We start from the raw sequence: 21,163 nt of genomic DNA, 5'->3' as shown, positions 1-21,163 counted from the left end.
TAAAGCTGGCAGTGTGGCAGGGGCTAGTTTTTGAGATTAAGTTTCCTATGTGACTCTGCTTTTGCTCCAGAGTAGGCCAAGACTCGTCCCTCTCTGGGATATTTTCTCCTATTAGGGAGAATCCCCTTCTTGGCAAGAAGCTGTGCCCACTTACAACTTCCTGTTTGGTATGGCTCTGCTTTCCTTGTGCTTCTCAATATACTCACTGACGGGTCTGTCATTCCAGTTAACTTTTCTAGTACATTTCTGAGCTACCTGCAGTTTAGGGAAAGTGCTGCTTTTCTGCGGGGTCTCTACTGTTTGCATAACTGCACTTCATTTTTGGAAGGGGAAATTATTAGTTGGCTCTTGATGTTGTCTTCCATAAAGTCTTATCCAAATTATACTTAAAAACATTTACTCAGGCTTAAATCCTTTTCTAACTTCCAGCGTCAGTGAACATTTTTCTCTTCGCATGGTCTTTGGTCACGTCGCTCTTCACTGATAGGGTAGTTGACTCTTCCTCGGCTCTTTTCTTTCCTCCTTGTTGTCTCCATCTCTCTTAAAATCGTAGGATTAATTTGCTGTTCAGGCTTAGATTCTGGTTCCATACAACTTACAACTTTTCCTTTTCCAGTGACTCTTCCTCTAGGTATTCTGATTGGACAGCTGATGCAGGCATCCACCTGCAGCCTCCTTTACGAACATCATCTCGTCGACGAATTACTCGATTTTGCAGCAGTTCAGAGGATGAAATGTCTGCTGAGAATTTATCTCCTCCAAAAAGGAGACGAAAGAGAAAGAAAGAAAATAAGCCTAAAAAAGAGGTACGAAAGTATATCCTTAAAAATAATACCTATCTACACTTTCATAGTTTATATTATGTCCATGTTTAGAAATTGGATATCTTTGGGAATTGGAGCCTTCATTATTATTATTATTATTATTTTGATTCATAATGTATCATCAGGAGTCAAATGTAAAATACAAACAAACCTCCTTTTGAAAAGCTTCTTTATTATTAAAACTATCTAATCTGCTCTTAATTGAACTTGGCGCTTAACACCTTTTTGAATCTGTAACTTCAGAGGGAAAGATCTATTTTGCTCAGAACCCCACCATAACTCTTATTTCTCCTGTCAATTTCAACACCAGAAATATACTTCCAGGCATTTTAAGGGCCGTCTTGTTTTGTCTGCTATTGTCATGTTTCCCGTTTTCATTTGACATATTCCGTCTTAGTACTTTTTTCCTAATTGTAACATCCCTGTACCTCGTTATACATATAGTGCATGTGCTCCTGTTGAATATTTAAAGATGCTATGTCTTTGTATTTAGTTATCTTTTGCTGTATAACAGATCATCTTGGTACTTATCTTAAAAACAACAAACGTGTATTATTTCATGTTTTAATGAATTAGGAATTTGGAAACTGATTAGCTGATTTTTGACTCATGAGGTTGCAGTCATCCTATTGGCGTGGGTCACAGTGTTGTGAAGTCTTGACCAGAGGTGAATCTTTGAAGCTTGTTCATGGAGTAGTTGGCTGGTGGCCTCAGTTCCTCACCACATGGGTCTCTCCATAGGGCTGCTTGAGTGTCTTCTTAACTTGGTAGCAGATTGTCCCCAGAGCAAATGGAACGAAAATTAAACAAGGGCTAAACCTTTTATGACCTAGGCTTAGAAGTTGCCCATTGTTACTTATGCTTTTTTCTCTTTGTTAAAAGGAGTTGGAGCCCACACTCCAGTGGAGGAGACTTGGGCTGCACCTGTTAGAGAGGAAAGGAAGAGTATCAGAATTTGTGCTTCTGTTTTAAAATTACCAGTCTCTTTTTTAAAAATTTTTTCTTCCATTATGGTTTATCACAGCATATTGAATATAGTCCTCTGTGTTATACAGTAGACCTGTTGTTTATCCATCCTGTATATAATAGCTTGCCTCTACCAACCCCAGACTCCCAGCCCATCCCTCTACCACCTCCTTTCCCCTTGACAGCCACAAGTCTGTTATCTACCTGTGAATCTGTTTCTGTTTTATAAAAGTGCATTTGTGTTATCTTTTAAATGCCACATGTAAGTGAAATCATGTAAAATTAGCAGTCTCAAAACCTCAAATCTAGAGGAGACTGCCTGAGATAGTCTCTGGTAAAATTCACTGTGTAGTCTTGGCAAAGCATGCTTAGTGTGTTAAAGAGGGTTGTTGAAGAGGGTTTACTTGGAAATTAGCCCCACTTCATAGGATATAATGTGAGTGCTATGAAGAATCTGTTAGAAATTCAGGAGAAAGTGCTCAGTAGATCTACAATGCTTATACAACTGATAATGTTCCTGTGTGTGTATGAACCAAATATATATGCTATTAGAAAGTAGTCATTAGGGTACATGCTTGTAAAACAGCCAGAGTATTTTGTTTTCAATTAAACAGTGCATGCTGCCACTTTCTAGCCTATTAAACTTTGTACTCTTCCCCGTGGCAGAATTTGCGGAGGATGACTCAGACAGAGCTTGCAGACGTGGAACATTTATATGAATTTCATCCTCCAGTTTGGATAACTGACACCACACTTCGAAAATCTCCTTTTGTTCCTCAAATGGGTGATGAGGTGAGAGTTACAGAGTTTAAAAATATGAATATGGATCATAAAATTAATATTACTCTTAAGTTTTTATTTTTAAATGTCTGTTTCCCTTTTGTAGGTAATATATTTTCGACAGGGTCATGAAGCTTATATTGAGGCTGTCAGAAGAAATAACATTTATGAACTGAACCCTAACAAGGAGCCATGGAGAAAAATGGATCTTAGGGTAAGATGATGGCATTATGAAATCTTAAACATTTATCACATTCATATGTAGTTATTTATAAATCCATTTAAGAGACACTCTGGAGGCATGCCATATTACTATCTTTCCATTAATTTCCACCTTAACATTTTTGCTGTTAACCTGCTAAGCATTAAGGTCTAGTCAGAAGACATGCTTATTGGTGGACACTCTGTATACTGCTAGAAGGCATCTTGACTATATTACCATTAATTTTAAAATGCTCGTACCCAGGACAGATTTTGAAAAGAAGTGCAAGTCTCCAAAAAGCAAACAAACAAAAAAATTGGTAAAAGAGTTTCAATGACACACATAATAAAGAACAGGAAAAACTTTAGCTTCCCTGTACTTTGTATACATATTTTTAACATTTAAAGAAAAATACCATGTTCTAACAAGTAGCAGCAAAGGCTTTGGTTTATTAATAGTTATTCCACTTGGTGATAAAGGTGCAAGAAACAAGTCCAGGCTCCCTAGAGGATATCTTGATAATTAGAATTAAAACTGAAAATATTTACACCTTTAAAATAGTGATTTTTACTTTTGGTAGTTTAGGAAACAACCAAAAGTGCATACAGGTTTATGAGCAAGGTAATTCTGTATCACTGTTTATAAAAACCAAAAATTAGTAAAAAATCCAAATATCCCACAATACCGAATAAACCAAATTATGATATGTTTCTATATTTTGTTACTATGTAGAGCCCACCATGTAACTGAAAGTTGTAAAGTATTTGTTAAATGAATGTTTCATTTTCATAATGTACCAGTAAGAGGAAAGAGGGGGTGTGAAATTACAGTTTTAGTTACAAAAAAATTTTAAAGGCATGGGGTCAACCAAAATAAATACAGATGTCAGTGGTGATTAAATGTAGAATAGTTTTATAGGTAATTTTTATTTTTTATGCTTTATATTTTTGAATACTTTCATTAACTGTGGAAGGTGAAAAAACTCTGCTTCTGTGCAGTTGGCTTTAGATACATTGAGATGTATGTCTCTTTTACTTACTACTGTGTACCTGAGGACAGTTGATTTTCATTTTTCATGAATTTTTCTTTGCAGCTTGCCTATTCACTGTATCCTATTTGTAACACCAGAATCAATATTCAACATACTTTCTAGTCATTTGGAGACATGTATAACTTGGCAAAAATTTGATTTGCCCGCCTAACGTTTTTCTTAGCTGAGGTTGAACAAGATGAGCTTCTTTTGAGCTCTCATGTTGTAAATAAGTGTTCTTTTCATTTTATTCATTGCCACATTAAATTTTTTCCACGTTTTTGTGCTTTTTTGTTGGTGACTTGCTGTTTAAAGTGGTCCCCAAACATAGTGCTCAAGTACTGTCTTGTGTTACTAAAAACAAAGTCATGATGTACCTTATGTAGAAGGTCTGTGTTAGATTAGCTTCACTGAGACATGAGTCATAGTGTGCTGTTGGCTGTGAGTCCAGTGTTAATGACTCAGCACATATATTAAAGGAGGTTTTTTAACACCGAGATTCACATTACATAAGATACTATATTAATTAGGTGACTGAAATGTTGTGACTTGTAGCAACCTGAGCTTGTTTTTCCTTCAGAAGCAGTGGTTCAGTATTTACTGTGAACTCACTGATGCCCTGTTTTAGGTGGCCCTGTAGAATAATAAGAATGCTGCAGATAATGAGAATCAATTGTACTTTCAGCACTTTGGCATATTATAACTATAACATTTTGTGCAGTGAATAAGTGGATGAATGATCTCATACTGTTAGCGTTAAGGAAGCAGATATTGGGAGAAGTCTCATTAATGAGTAGGATGCTCTCTGACAATAGGAACCTCTCCTGTTGCCTTACTTACCCCAACTGCCTGGAGCAGGTCACAACACACAGTAGATTTTCATATAAACAAGTATTTATGGCAATGTATCAGGTTGAAATTTAATATCAAATTTTTGAAGAATAGTAAGCCAAATACTTATGTATTTTGATTTGCATAATACAGAATTATATAAATGAAAATGTGTCTCTAGAAAGAGAATGTCAGAAGGAAGTTCCAATTGTATACAGTGGTTGTCTTTAGATACTAAGCTGATGGGTGATTTGTGTCCTCCTTCTTATACTTTTGTTGTGTTTTTTCCTAATTTTAGCATATTGCTTACATTAGAAAATGTTTAAATACACCCTCAAAAAGATGTGAAGATTTAGCAAAAAATGACTGTAATTAGTGGTAAATTAAATCCCTCCTCTGGTTTGAAATCCTGAATTGTGAGTTGACTTAATTTGGGAATATGGGGAGAATTAATCATCTTGAGGAATTGCTTTATTTTAACCATATATCCTTTTTAAAATATCTGTTACAGGATCAAGAATTGGTCAAAATAGTTGGAATACGATATGAGGTTGGACCCCCTACACTTTGTTGCCTCAAACTAGCATTTATAGATCCTGCAACTGGAAAACTTACAGACAAATCTTTCTCTATTAGGTACATGTTATATTTTTTAAATGGAGTTGCTTAAATTCAGATTTTCCCTCCTGCCTGGTCGATATGTCCTCTCCATTCAGCTGCAGGGTGAATAGTAGAGCACCGTGGGCAGCACAGGTGTGGGCTGCAGTTCAGACAGAGGAGACCCACATAAGTAAAACTCCTGGGTCTGCAGTGGCGGTTAGGCGGGAGTGTGTCAGCTACATTTTCCCTGCCACTTACATGTGTAGAGAATTCTGGCCTGTAGTGGAGATGGCATCTACATTTGTTTTTCAGAAAATGTTAGAATAATTTTCTAAACCTGTGCCGTCCAGTGTGGTAGTTGTCAGCCAGATGTGGCTGCCAGGAACTTGAACTGTTGCTAATTTGAATTGAATGTGATGTAAGTTTACACACTGGATTTTGAAGGCTTGGATAATGTAAAATATTTCATTATTTTGTATTAATTATTTGGTAAAACAGTATTTAGGCTATATTGGGTTAAATAAAATACACTTAAAATTAATTTCACCGGTTTCTTTTTACTTTAATAAGGCTAGTCGAAAACTAAAAACTGCATATATGGGCCCCATTGTAGTTTCTTTGGACATTGTTGTTCTGGACTATAACCTGCTATGTAGGAAATTTAATGATCTTTTATTTTTGTTTAGATACCATGATATGCCAGATGTTATTGACTTTCTTGTATTGCGTCAGTTTTATGATGAAGCAAGACAGAGGAATTGGCAGTCTTGTAAGTCTGTTCTTATTGGATTTTATGAATACCCTGAGAAATTAATCTCTCATTGATCTGAATTTTTTGGTTGTGGTGCTGCTTATTATGGACGATGGAAACATGTAAATTCTGGAAAGAAATATAAGTGACTGCTAAGTATATTTTGCCTAGGGCTTAGTATGTTATGTGACATCTAGAGTCACATCTAGAGTACATCTTTTATTTCCTTTCAGACTGGTCTACACTGCATTATCTCCATCTACTATGTGACGCTGCTATAATCCATAAAATTACCTCTGATATAAAACAATCAGAAAGTTGAAAAATGATGCAGATGTTACACTGATAGTGTTCTAGTCTATCAGAATATCTTGCCTTTGATACTGTATCAACCTAGACTTAACTAGAATGATTTGAGAAAACTATTCCTTTAAAAAATTAAAAATTTGTATAAAATTGACATTTTATAACCATGAATTATATAGGTGGACAGAAAAAATAAAAGCACCTTAATGTAGGAACTAACTTCTTTTATTTTTTTAATTTTACAGTCAGGGCCATGGGTGCAGGTCCTTTATTTTTTTATTTTTTATTTTTTCCATTTATTTTTATTAGTTGGAGGCTAATTACTTTACATCATTGCAGTGGTTTTTGTCATACATTGAAATGAATTAGCCATGGATTTACATGTATTCCCCATCCCGGTCCCCCCTCCCACCTCCCTCTCCACCTGATTCCTCTGGGTCTTCCCAGTGCACCAGGCCTGAGCACTTGTCTCATGCACCCAACCTTGGCTGGTGATCTGTTTCACCCTAGATAATATACATGTTTCAATGCTGTTCTCTTGAAACATCCCACCCTCGCCTTCTCCCAGAGTCCAAAAGTCTGTTCTATACATCTGAGTCTCTTTTTCTGTTTTGCATATAGGGTTATCGTTACCATCTTTCTAAAGTCCATATATATGTGTTAGTGTACTGTAATGGTCTTTATCTTTCTGGCTTACTTCGCTCTGTATAATGGGCTCCAGTTTCATCCATCTCATTAGAACTGATTCAAATGAATTCTTTTTAACGGCTGAGTAATATTCCATGGTGTATATGTCCCACAGCTTCCTCATCCATTCGTCTGCTGATGGGCATCTAGGTTGCTTCCATGTCCTGGCTATTATAAACAGTGCTGTGATGAACATTGGGGTGCACGTGTCTCTTTCAGATCTGGTTTTTCCTCGGTGTGTATGCCCAGAAGTGGGATTGCTGGGTCATATGGCAGGAACTAACTTTTAATGCGGGTATTTGAATGTGGTTTGAATGTGGTTTTTGTGGTGACTGTTTAAAGCAGGCCAGTGGGCTGGCTTGCTTAGGCTTGTGTGGTCATTCATCTCCTCAGGTTGTAATTGGTGGTTGTCATTAGGCCAGTGCCTGTCATAGCTGTTTCCCAGTTCTGCATGTATTGCTGTTCAACATGCAGTGCTCTCTGGGGAGCTCATGTATTAAGCTGACTTCAGGCACCTAGAACAGCTCATTCCCCATTTATCAGTTTTAGTGAAATACTCTGTTCTGCCTCCACTGTGTCAGCTCATGTACACATTCATAAATGATGCTAAGACCTCATTAATTTTTCTAATTTCTGTTACCTTTTTCTACAGGCAATACAAATAGGTAAATTTTAGATAAATCCCCTGAGTCCCTATTTGAAATGAAATCTTATCAGAGAATATGACTTCTCTCGGTATACTAGTTTAATGGTAATGTCCACTCAGGTAATCAGGGTTATTTTGGGGACTGAGGAGATGAAAGTTTTCTTGAAGAAGAACATCTAGCCACCAAAAAGAAGACAAAAACCAGACAACTGGAATATATGGAAGTTAACATTGTACAGCCAAGTCCCAAAGAACTTGATAAGTTTCTTAGCTATTCCTGTTTTTCAACCCCCATAATGTGTAAATTATAAGCTCTCATTCTGTTTCAATAAGGTGCCCATTTAAAAAAGAATTTTAACCTTGATTCTCTACAAGAATGACTAATTTTAAGATAAAAGTATTATTTGATTTATCTGTGTCATAGATGTTATATAAATTTAAATTGTTAATGTTATTGGCAAATTGATATCAGATTTGGTTGTCTCTTATTAGGTGACAGGTTCCGTTCTATCATTGATGATGCTTGGTGGTTTGGAACTGTGCTACGTCAAGAGCCATATCAGCCGCAGTACCCTGATAGTCATTTCCAGTGTTACATTGTGAGGTTTGTATGTCAATGAAAATAGTCCTCTGCCAACATTTGTTCACTGTGACAGGTTGTGATATAAATCACTAATGTGTTTCAGGTTAATAAAAATAACACCATCAAATTTGTTACTATGTCAGCCTCACACTTGCAGAGTCTTTATAGCATGCCTCTGTTGCTAGTGCCTTCATTGGTACAGGTTCTCCTTGCTTCCCAGGGGCCTTTTGTGTAGCTCTGACTCAGTGTAAAATATCTACCTGCCAGTGCAGGAGACATAGGAGATGTGGGTTTGATGCCTAGCTTGGGAAGATCCCCTGGAGAAGGTCATGGCAGTCCACTCCAGTATTGTTGCCTGGAGAATCCCCATGGATAGAGGAGCCTGGCAGACAGTCCATGGGGTTGCAAAGAGTCAGACATGATTGAGTGACTGAGCACGGCATTTCTTCAGCCCAGTGTTGCAGGATCATTTGATTGTTCAGGAGCACATATTACTCCATTTGCCTTGTTCAGAAAAAGTCTTTGCTGTCTTTCCATTGGCTGTGGAAACAAAGTCCACATTCTGAAGCATGGCATTCAAGACTCACACAGTCTTTCTTCACTTACCCTGGGTACAGGCCACACAAGATTTTTGGTTCTGTTTTTGAATGTGCCATACATTTTTATACTTCTTTATATGAAGAAGGAAATAGCAACCCACTCCAGTATTCTTGCCTGGGGAATTCTGTGGACGGAGGAGCCTGGTGGGCTGCTGTCCATAGGATTGTGCAGAGTTGGACATGACTGAAGCGACTTAGCATGCATGCATGCTTTATAATGTATCCTGAAAAACTCTCACTGTTAATACTTAAACTTTCATTGCTACAGTGAGGTTAATTTTTGCATTTTCTATCTTTTTGTTTACTCTAATAGTGGATACCTAGTTATTAGCAAGAAATTGTCATTGTGAAAGGCTAACCAAACTTTTTCGGTCTTAACAGGTGGGACAATACTGAAATTGAAAAACTTAGCCCATGGGATATGGAACCAATACCTGACAATGGTATGTAGTTTTTAAATGATGAAAATATGTTTTCAGTGTTTAATCTTACTCATGTACATAGAGTGCATTTGTGGTCTTTGAGAAACATTAAAATTATTATGGTAACTGAGCTTCAGTAAAATAAGTGAACAGAATTATGTGTATCTAGTTCCTTAATTCTTATCCTGTTTCCAGCCTGTTTCTGACTATATCTTAGTCACCAGCTATCATTTCTCATGTAACTATGTATTTATCTCTTCTTGACCTCGTTCACGAACCCTCCATTTCCTTTTCCTCATCCTTATTTTAGTACCCTGTTTCTTTCTTCAAAGAAAAGTCTAATTTGACTTCTGTCTGTCTCTTGCGTTATGTCAGCTTGCTGGTCTTACTAGGGTTTGTCTGTTCCTTTCCTGTTAGAGGTTAAGTGTCTGTTCCAACAGCAGCCTCTTCTGCAGTGCCTGCTGTCCCCTGCTTTGAGCTCCTCTCAGACCCGGTATTGACACTTGAGTTCATTGCCTTCAACAATGAAACTTTCCCATCTCCATTCAAGTTTGAATTTGTGTCTTGTACCTTTAAAACAGCTCTCGTTACATTTTCTTGAACATTTTAGCTACTGAATTAACTTCACTCCTGTTAAACTTTTTGAAGGGGTGCCCGGTATCTCTTGTCTCCATCTCTCCTCTATCAGGCTTTTCTTTTATATTAGTGTTGATTGAACATAAAAACATGCAAAAACTTTTTTCCTTCTGCCTCCAGTTATTTGCACATGAAACTTTTGCTCTGTGTGATGTTCTTGTGTCCACCTTAGGGGTCAAGCCCTTTTCCTTCATGTGTTATTCACTGACATATCTCCATCAACTGTTGTCTTGCTTTACTTTGGAAATTAGGAGTTTTTCCAGAAAAATTTGAAAAAACAACTACCACTCTTGACAGTCACCAGTGACTTTGTCGTTAAATTTTCTTTTGAGCTTAGTATCTTAACAAATAATACTTACCAATGTGAAATTAAATTTTGCATTGTATGATGCATATATAGATAAGTGAAAATCAACACTTTTTGAGGTCTTACTCTGTTGCTAAGGACTTCATGTGTATCAGTTCATTTAATCTTTCTCTGTGATGATGCTCTGTTATTAATTTCACAGGTGAAGGAATGCAGACTCAAGAGAGTCTCCAGTAGCTGGTTCTGAGTTGCACAGCTCTGAAAAGGATAGGATTAGGATTCTAAGCTGTCTGGCATCAGCCCGTGTTTTTAACAGCCAGTTGTAGATGCTTCTGTCTAAACAATGCCAAATTAGTGAAAGCACTCACATAGAAAGATTTTACATGTTTATGAGGCCATGAAGTCTTTGGAAGAGTTGTCAAACAGCATGAATAGGCGGAAAGATAAATTTGGAGGTGTATGGAGAAAAGCTCATTTGCATTATCAGTCTTGGAAATGTGCATTAAGTAATAATAAAATATTGTTTTATTTTTTTATTTATTTTTATTTTTTTTTCCATTTATTTTTATTAGTTGGAGGCTAATTACTTTACATCATTACAGTGGTTTTTGTCATACATTGAAATGAATTAGCCATGGATTTACATGTATTCCCCATCCCAGTCCCCCCTCCCACCTCCTTCTCCACCCGATCCCTCTGGGTCTTCCCAGTGCACCAGGCCCGAGCACTTGTCTCATGTACAAAATATTGTTTTATATATCAGATTGTTAGAGTGATACATTTGGTCTTCCAGACTTGCTGACATTTTTCTCCTTTGTAAATAATTTTTAAGAAACTATTCTCTGAATATTTACATTGCCTCTTGTTCTTTTTTAAAATGCGCATGCTCTTTTAAAACAATGTTTTGTAGTATTCTTGAGCTTGAAATTATTTCAAAATGAAATGTTTAAAAAGTACACTAAAAATTGACAATGGAAAGTACAAAGAATTTCTGAACGCCCAGCTTTCTCAAATGTTAGCGTCTTCCATAGTGCAGTGCAGTCATCAAAATCAGGAAATACCCTTAATAACAATTCTAACCCTCCCAGCCTTTTCCAGGTTTTTGCCATAGTCGTAATGTTTTTTCACAGCTTGGGTAAACAATAGAATGGGAAAGACTAGAGATCTCTTCAAGATTAGAGGTACCAAGGGAACATTTCATGCAAAGATGGGCTCAATAAAGGACAGAAATGGTAGGGACCTAACAGAAGCAGAAGATTATTAAGAAGAGGTGGCAAGAATACACAGAAGAACTGTAAAAAAAAGATCTTCACGACCCAGATAATCACGATGCTGTGATCACTCACCTAGAGCCAGACATCCTGGAATGTGAAGTCAAGTGGGCCTTAGGAAGCATCACTACAAACAAAGCTAGTGGAATGATGGAATTCCAGTTGAGCTATTTCAAATCCTGAAAGATGATGCTGTGAAAGTGTTGCACTCAATATGCCAGCAAATATGGAAAATTCGACAGTGGCCACAGGACTGGAAAAGGTCAGTTTTCATTCCAGTCCCAAAGAAAGGCAATGCCAGAGAATGCTCAAACTACCGCACAATTGCACTCATCTCACATTGCTAGTAAAGTAATGCTCAAAATTCTCCAAGCCAGGCTTCAGCAATACGTGAACTGTGAACTTTCAGATGTTCAAGCTGGTTTTAGAAAAGGCAGAGGAACCAGAGATCAAATTGCCAACATCCGCTGGATCATCTTAAAAGCAAGAGAGTTCCAGAAAAAGATCTATTTCTGCTTTATTGACTATGCCAAAGCCTTTGACTGTGTGGATCACAATAAACTGTGGAAATTTCTTTTTTTTTTTTTAACTGTGGAAAATTCTTAAAGAGATGGGAATACCAGACCACCTGACCTGCCTCCTGAGAAATCTGTATGCAGGTCAGGAAGCAACAGTTAGAACTGGACATGGAACAACAGACTGGTTCCAAGTAGGAAAAGGAGTACATCAAGGCTGGTATATTGTCGCCCTGCTTATTTAACTTATATACAGAGGACATCATAAGAAACACTGGGCTGGAGGAAGCACAAGCTGGAATCAAGATTGTGGGGAGAAATATCAGTAACCTCAGATATGCAGATGACGCCACCCTTATGGCAGAAAGCGAAGAACTAAAGAGCCTCCTGATGACAGTGAAAGAGGAGAATGAAAAAATTGGCTTCAAGCTCAACATTCAGAAAACCAAGATCATGGCATCTGGTGCCATCACTTCATGGCAGATAGATGGGGAAACAGTGGAAACAGTGTCTGACTTTATATTTTTGGGCTCCAAAATCACTGCAGATGGTGACTGCAGTCATGAAATTAAAAGACATTTTACTCCTTGGAAGGAAAGCTATGACCAACTTAGACAGCATATTAAAAAGCAGAGACATTACTTTGTCAACAAAGGTCCATCTAGTCAAGGCTATGATTTTTCCAGTGGTCATGTATGGATGTGATAGTTGGACTATAAAGAATGCTGAGCACCGAGGAATTGATGCTTCTGAAGTGTGGTGTTGGAGAAGACTCTTGAGAGTCCCTTGGACTGCAAGGAGATCCAACCAGTCCATCCTAAAGGAGATCAGCCCTGGGTGTTCATTGGAAGGACTGATGTTGAAGCAGAAACTCCAGTATTTTGGCCACCAGATGTGAAGAGCTGAATCATTTGAAAAGACCCTGATACTTAGAAAGATTGAGGGCAGGAGGAGAAGGGAATGACAGGGGATGAGATAGTTGGATGGCATCATTGACTCGATGGACATGGGTTTGGGTGGACTCCGGGAGTTGGTGATAGACAGGTAGGCCTGGCGTGCTGCGGTTCATGAGTCGCAACGAGGCGGACATGACTGAGCGACTGAACTGAACTGGGTTTCATTGCCATGTCTTCTCCATTTCCTTTTGTCTGTGGTCCCTGAATTTTCTCATTATCTTTCACAGCCATGATACCTTTGAAGAACACTGGCCACTTTGTAGAATCTCCCTCAGTTTGGGTTTGTCTGATGTCCCCCATGATTAATTCTGGAGTTTGCATGTTTGACAGTCCTGTCAGAGAAGTGATGTTGTGGCTTTCCCAGTACATCCTATAGGAGACATCTGATAGTAGTTTGTCCTATTACTGGGAATGTTAACTTTAATCATTTTTAAGTGGAGTTGGCCAGGTTTGTCCGCTACAAATTAGCTTCTTTTTCCTTTGGTTAGTATCTTGTTTATGAACTTGGGCAGCTGAATTTAAAATATAGTGTATATTTGGTTTCTCGTTTGATTTTTTTTTTTTCTTTTCTTTTTTTTGATGAAATCATAGTTGATCCACCTGAAGAATTAGGCGCTAGTATTTCTGTCACTTCAGATGAGCTAGAGAAATTGCTCTACAAACCGCAAGATGGTGAATGGGGTCAGAAATCAAGAGATGAAGAATGTGAACGAATTATTAGTGGCATAGATCAACTTTTGAATCTTGGTAAGTTTTTTATGGTGAAAAGTTTGATTTTCACAATTTCTTTCCACAGAGGTATTTTAAAACAGTAATGTGATTGTGTTCTTTTATTACAATTTCCATTTGTTACTTTTGCGGTAAGCCTGCAGTGTTGATGGTAGTTCTGTTTTATGAGTGATTTGTTGAGAAATGTCCCATAGAGGTCATGACTTAGATGAAGTTTCTTCCTTCTGCCGTTACAGATATCGCAGCAGCTTTTGCAGGTCCAGTTGATTTGTGTACATACCCTAAGTACTGTACTGTAGTGGCTTACCCAACTGATCTGTACACCATTCGAATGAGACTTGTGAATCGATTTTACAGGTGAGTAGAAACTTACTTTAAAGATAATTTGGGCCGTACCAGTTAGAGTGAAAAGAGGTAGTAGTGGTTGACAGTGCTGGAGTGGGGGCTGATTCACATTATTTTCCATTTCATTCTCTTCTTTCATTATAGTCATTTCTTGGTCCTGTGTGTAAGACAGGGTTAGATGCCTATGGGTATGTATGGATAGAACCTGGGCAAGGAAGGTAACACATTTTATTCTTTAGTCTTTAGTATTCTGGTTTTTTTTTTCATTTATTTTTATTAGTTGGAGGCTAATTACTTTATAATATTGTAGTGGTTTTTGCCATAAATTGACATGAATTAGCCATGGATTTACATGTGTTCCCCATCCCAATCCCCACTCTCGTCTCCCTCCCCATCCAATCCCTTTGGGTCTTCCCAGTGCACCAGCACTGAACACTTGTCTCATGCATCCAACCTGGGCTGGTGATCTGTTTCACCCTTGACAGTATACTTGTTTCAATGCTGTTCTCTCTGAACATCCCACCCTCGCCTTCTCCCACAGAGTCCCAAAGTCTGTTCTGTACATCTGTGTCTCTTTCTGTTTTGCATATAGGGTTATCGTTACCATCTTTTTAAATTCCACATATATGCATTAGTATACTGTATTGGTCTCTATCTTTCAAAAGCTGCTCCATTTAAATATAAAATTTAGTTAATAATTTTTCTTGGGCTCCAAAATCACTGCAGATAGTGACTTCAGCCATGAAATTAAAGGACGCTTGCTCCTTGGAAGAAAAGCTATGACCAACCTAGACAGCATATTGAAAAGCAGAGATATTATTTTGCTGACAAACCATATCAGTCAAAAGTATGGTTTTTCCAGTAATCATGTATGGATGTGAGAGTTGGACCATAAAGAAAGCTAAGTGTCGAAGAACTGATGCTTTTGAACTGTGGTGTGGGAGAACACTCTTGAGAGTTCCTTGGAATGCAAGGAGATCAAACCAGTCAATCCTCAAGGAAATCAGTCCTGAATATTCACTGGAAGGACTGATGTTGAAGCTGAAACTCTAATCCTTTGGACACCTGATGTGAAGAACTGACTCTTTGCAGAAGACCCTGATGTTGGGAAAAGATTGACGATAGGAGGCGAAGGGGATGACAGAGGATGAGATGGTTTTATGGCATCACCGACTCGATGAACATTAGTTTGAGCAAGCTCCAGGAGTTGGTGATGGATAGGGAAGCCTGGCGTGCTACAGTCCATGGGGTCACAGAGTCAGACACGACTGAGCAACTAAACTGCGTTAATAATTGGACTTTGACCTTTGAAAATTAATTTCCTGGAATCATCAGCTTTTTGTTTCTGGCTTTTATAGTGCTGAAAACCATACAATTTCCCAATCTCAATGATTTTTTTTTTTTTAAGTAGGTGATGGTATTTTATTCTGTATGATTCAGCAACTTTGAGAAATTATCTTCACAAAATACTGACTTCTTGTTCATATTGTTGGTGTTAATTTACCTCTGTAGTGTTGCAAATGTGGGTTTAGTCAGAAACTACTTTGTCAGTTTGTAGTCAGATATTAGGATTGATGGTATTTAACACATTTCATTCATTGAGTGTATAGCTTCAAACATGCCTAAAGGCAGTGTGAAAAGGAAGAGTTGCCTTTTTGGTTTTCTGGATGTGATTAAGTGATCTGTTAAGATTTTCAGTCCTTAAATGTATTCTCTGCAGTTCAGCTTCTAATATAATTGCTATGACTTTGGTGAAGTTGACAGCATTATTTTACTGTATCATACTGGCTTAACATGCAGGATTTTTAAACTTGGTTTCTGTATTTTCTTTTTTAAATGCTAACTTCCTTGTTATTTACTTTGAAGGAGGCTATCTGCGTTAGTTTGGGAAGTCAGATATATAGAACACAATGCCAGAACATTTAATGAACCTGAGAGTGTAATTGCAAGATCAGCTAAGAAGATAACAGACCAGCTTTTAAAATTTATCAAGTAAGTGACCTCATGTTATAGATGTTGTGGAAACGTTACCTTGCATATTGTGTTTTTAATTTGTTGCATTTTAATGTGTTATGTTAAAGGACATTTCTTTAAATTTCTCTTCCTATGTTTATGTTAGGTAAAGGAATAAGAAGTTGAACAAATTTTTTGTTTCTTTAAAATTTTGAAATAATTTTATACTACAGAGAGTTGCCCTGTTTTCCCTTAGGTTGACATCTTACACAGCTGTGGTGTCCTTATGAAGTGTTAAGAAACTATCCTTGGTACAGTACTATTGACTGAAGTACAGAATTTATCTGGATTTCATCAGTTTTTACATCAGTGTCTTTTTCTGGTGCAGGATCCAATCCGGAATTCCCACTGCATTCGCTCTTTGGTTTTCATAGTCTCCTTTAATCTAGTCTTTTCTTTCTTTAATTACCTCATTATTTTTTAATGAATGTTGTACCCTTATTTAGTACTTGTAGTTTAATTTGGGTCCTCTGATATTTTCTCATGATTAGATTGAGTTTTAATCTGTTTTGGATTGTATCCTGTGAAAGTGTATATGTATGAATAGTCCACACTTTCTGGCATTTGGAAATCAGTTTTAAATAGTAGGATTAAAACTGACCTGCAAATTGAGATCCTAGTCCCAACATAATCCTTGCTAGTCAACTTTCTGTATGACTTTGGACACATTACTCAGCCTCTTTCCTTTAAAATGTTACATGATTTTGCTGTATGATCTTATATGCCTTTCCCCCACAGTTATAAAAATTCTTTGAAAGAATTATGTATTAGAGAAGATAATTTTTAAATTCTGGCATTATTTTAAACATCTGGCTCCAAACTGGTGAATAAATGATTCCAGTCTGTTTCACCCTCCTGGGCAGAATCTGTCCATTGTCTGGAACACTCAAGCTTGTTGCCTTTTCCCCCGAATTCTCATGCCCATTTTCATCCCCGTCATGTCTAGATAGCCCTATTTAACATTCTTTCTTCTGCTGTGTTTACAGTGAGGTCAAGGTGTAATTTACTTCAGTTTCTACTTCCCCTTTTTTTTTTTCCTATTCTCTTTTATCTCAAATTAGCCGTTCTCCTGATACTCACTGTACAAATATTACCAATGGTGATAACGTAGAAAAACTCGTCTGTGTATTCATCTAGTTGAGACCATACTTACAGTACTTCTGGATTACCAGCTTAGTTTCCACACATACTTCAGTTCTTCAGGTCAGTCGCTCAGTTGTGTCCGACTCTTTGCGACCCCATAAATGGCAGCACGCCAGGCCTCCCTCTCCAGGTCCCTCTCCATTACCAACTCCTGGAGATTACTCAAACTCATGTCCATCGGGTCGGTGATGCCATCCAACCATCTTATCCTCTGTTGTCCCCTTCTCCTCCTGCCCCCAGTCCCTCCCAGCATCAGGGTCTTTTCCAGTGAGTCAGCTCTTCTCATCAGGTGGCCAAAGTACTGGAGTTTCAGCTTCTGCATCAGTCCTTCCAGTGAACACGCAGGACTGATCTCCTTTAGGATGGACTGGTTGGATCTCCTTGCAGTCCAAAGGGGACTCAAGAGTCTTCCCCAACACCACACTTTCAAAAGCATCAATTTTTCGGTGCTCAGCTTTCTTCACAGTCCAACTCTCACATCCATACATGACCACTGGAAAAACCATAGCCTTGACCAGATGGACCTTTGTTGACAAAGTAATGTCTCTGCTTTTTAATATGCTATCTAGGTTGGTCATAACTTTCCTTCCAAGGAGTAAGCGTCTATTAATTTCATGGCTGCAGCCACCATCTTCAGTGATTTTGGAGCCCCCCAAAATAAAGTCTTGACACTGTTTCCACTCTTTCCCCATCTATTTCCCATGAAGTGATGGGACCAGATGCCATGATCTTAGTTTTCTGAATGTTGAGCTTTAAGCCAACTTTTTCACTCTCCTCTTTCACTTTCGTTAAGAGGCTTTTTAATTCTCTTCACTTTCTGCCATAAGGGTGGTGTCATCTGCATATTTGAGGTTACTGATATTTCTCCCGGCAATCTTGATTCCAGCTTGTGCTTCATCCAGCCCAGCGTTTCTCATGATGTACTCTGCATATAAGTTAAATAAGCAGGGTGACAATATACAGCCTTGATATACTCCTTTTCCTATTTGGAACCAGTCTGTTGTTCCATGTCCAGTTCTAACTGTTGCTTCCTGACCTGCGTAACATACTTAATTGAAAAAAATTACTTTTAGTATTCTAGTATGATTAATTATTTCCACAGAGGATAGAGTGAAAACCTGATATTCTGCTGCTTTTAATTGTGTGTGCATAGTTGGGTAGCTGTTTGCATAGTTGGGGAGCTGTATCTTAAGGTAGTTTAAATATTCAGAAACAACAACTACATTTGCATACTATTAAAGTAAAAAATTGTCTTTTAGGAATCAAGACTGTATAAATATCTCAGAACTTTCTAACACTTCCGAAAATGATGAGCAAAATGCCGAGGATTTGGTATGAAGTTTGTGAATTTTATAATGGCTTTTGTTTATTTCAAATGATGACTTCGAATGAAGAATGAAGTAGAAAACGTTGGTTACCTATATCAGTTCAGTGAACTATGAAAATAGGGCACTCGATAAAACTACAGTTTAAAATTATCTAGATGGTCAGTGAGGTAATAGACAATAATTGATACTAAATAAACAAGTAATGTCTAGAGAAGTAATTTAGGTTTGGAACATGTTCTCTTTCCAAAGTTTAGGTAGAGAAAGATGTGGTATAAGAACTACCTTGGAAATATTTTTGGTAAAATCAGTATTTGAGCAAATTTCCTGGCAGTCCAGTGGTTGGACTGTGCACTTTTACTGCCGTGGCCTAGGTTCAGTCCCTGGTCGGGTTCAAATCCTACAAACCACATAGTGCGGCCAAAAAAAAAGTCAGTATCTGAGAGTTGGGTTTAATTGTAATTAAAAATCAGTAAACATTACTATGTTTTAAGTACCCTAAAGTCCTTCACTCAAGATGGGTGTTGAAGTGTAAGTACAAAGCAGATATTCATGGTATTGTGGAATTTCACTTCATACAAAATCAGGTTGTTGTATGTAGTTGGAGGAAGGATACTCTGTGGTGTCAGTTTCCACACAAACTATTACCGTGGTTCACTGATTTTCATGCTAATTTAATATTGGAATATAAATGAGTATGCTAATATGTGATTTAAGTGATAAAACGTGTAGTTTACATAATGTAAGCCTCTGTGGGAGACTGTTGTTTCCAAGCTTTATCCTGTGCATGTCTTCTGTGAATGTGCACAGAGCAACTTGTTACAGCTATATTTTGGAATTAGTGCATATTTATATTAGGGAATGTAAAGAATTAATAAGAATAAGGGTCAGTTTGTTTGAGTGCCTTGAAGATCATGTGATAGTCTGTCTTTTGTGGTTCAGTTACAAGTTACAACCCTTGTAGGATTTAAAAAGTCTTTGATATGCTTTATGTTAAGATTATTGCGTGTCTAATGACAGTCTTACCACTTAAAGTGCTCTGATTTTTATTCCTAGGATGATAGTGATCTTCCTAAAACATCTTCTGGAAAAAGGAGAGTAAGTTAATCTGTGTGATTAACCTTAGTTGTCTGATTTAATATCAATGTAAGATTTTAGGTGTTGTCTTTGAAAAGGTATATTGAATATTATAAGAGAAATGGGAGAAATCACTGGAAGGTGGATGGCTAGGTAAGGTTAGTGGAAGAGTTGGGATTTGCTCTGTGTTCTCAGAATGAGAGAGAGTAAGAAGAGGAAATTCAAATAGTATAGGGTTTAAGAAAGTAGGAAAGTATGGCATGTCGGTGGGTACTGAGAACACTGGCCTGGCTAGTGTAGGGGTTAAATTTTGGAGCAATCCAAGTGGTTGTATCTAGCCTTTATGTTGGGAGCAGATTATGATGATATTAAAAACCAGGGATTTCATTTAAATTTTTAGTAGAGTCACTTTCCATAGCCAAAACGGTAGATTCTGAAGGATAAGCGAATAGGCACTAAGTATATTAAAGTTAGGAGTTCATTGCAAGAATCTTAAGTAAAAGTTGGGAAACCTAGTCAAGAATAGTTTTGTCTGGGAATTCCCTGGTTGTCCAGTGGTTAGGACTCTGCTTTCACTGCTGAGGGCTCGGATTCGATCTGTGGTTAGAGAACCAAGATGCCACAAGCCACTGTGCCATGTGGCCATTTGAAAAAAAAACAAAACGATAGTGCTGGCTAGGAACAGAGGGGAAGGGAAAAAGATGAGAACTTTTAGTGGAAAAACTAGGATTTGGTGACTGGACCTTTTAAAAACATGAGAATTTGTTGGAGGGGTAGGGGAGAATAAAGTGAGAAATAAGTTTTGGATGAGTTAAAATTGTGTCATCAGCAGTTCTTAAAAAGTTCTAATGTAACATGTTAATTAAAAGTAAAGGTTATTAATTGGAAATGCTTAATAATGTTAACTTATTTTAAATTTCATTCGAATGATGCTTAAATTAAGCTTTCTGTCACATCAATTTTCATAATATGTTGCCTCAAGTAACATTGAAAAGTTAAGACTTGAATAGTCATTTTCATATAATTTCACTTTTAAACAGATTTAAGAATTTAGTTATCTGTTTAGTGTTTGTTATGATTGCTGTAGCAAATTACAAATTCAGTGGCTTAAGCAATAAAAATAGCTTGTAGTTCTGTAGATTAGAAGTTTGGCATGGGTCTCAATGGACTGAAGTCAGGGTATCAGCGTAGCTGTGTTCCTTTCTGGAACTGGGGTAGAAGTAATTTCCTTGCATTTTCCAGCTTCTGGAGTCTCATGGCCCCCTTCTTTCATCTTCCAAGTCAGCAGCATAGCATCTCCCAGTATGCCTCCGACCATTCTGCTTCCCTTGTATGAAGACCCTTGTGATTACATTGGGCCCACCCTGATAATCCAGGTCCACCTCCCTATCTCAAAATCCACTCCTTTAATCATACTTGTGGAGTCCCTTTGGCCACAGTCGCAGGTTTCTGGGACCTAGGTGTAGATATTATTCTGCCTACTATGTTATTCAGTGTGGGTACTTAATATTCTGTGTGAACATTTCTTAAACTTAGGAGATAAGTGGTCGAATGAAAATGTGCTTTTGGAGTAACAGATATGACATTATTGGTTTGTTTTTTTTAAGTGGACTTTTTCA

At 37.6% G+C, this 21,163-nt stretch overlaps 1 protein-coding gene across 1 annotated transcript in view; it reads left to right on the top strand.

Moving 5' to 3' along the window:
- Nucleotides 1–21,163, top strand: part of BRWD1 (bromodomain and WD repeat domain containing 1) — a 123,001-nt gene that overhangs the window by 71,188 nt on the left and 30,650 nt on the right. Inside the window, exons 23-34 of the mRNA XM_070466778.1 lie at nt 617–806; nt 2,457–2,582; nt 2,677–2,784; nt 5,145–5,269; nt 5,920–6,002; nt 8,116–8,227; nt 9,187–9,248; nt 13,504–13,659; nt 13,878–13,998; nt 15,853–15,978; nt 18,402–18,474; nt 19,524–19,565. Coding sequence (XP_070322879.1) covers nt 617–806; nt 2,457–2,582; nt 2,677–2,784; nt 5,145–5,269; nt 5,920–6,002; nt 8,116–8,227; nt 9,187–9,248; nt 13,504–13,659; nt 13,878–13,998; nt 15,853–15,978; nt 18,402–18,474; nt 19,524–19,565 — 1,324 coding nt within the window. The remainder of the gene's footprint in view (nt 1–616; nt 807–2,456; nt 2,583–2,676; nt 2,785–5,144; nt 5,270–5,919; nt 6,003–8,115; nt 8,228–9,186; nt 9,249–13,503; nt 13,660–13,877; nt 13,999–15,852; nt 15,979–18,401; nt 18,475–19,523; nt 19,566–21,163) is intronic.

Source organism: Odocoileus virginianus, chromosome 4 (genome assembly GCF_023699985.2).
Source record: "Odocoileus virginianus isolate 20LAN1187 ecotype Illinois chromosome 4, Ovbor_1.2, whole genome shotgun sequence".
In the NCBI taxonomy this organism is placed as follows: domain Eukaryota; kingdom Metazoa; phylum Chordata; class Mammalia; order Artiodactyla; family Cervidae; genus Odocoileus; species Odocoileus virginianus.
The sequence above is the reverse complement of the archived record's forward strand: the minus strand, read 5'-3'. Positions and strand labels throughout refer to the sequence as shown.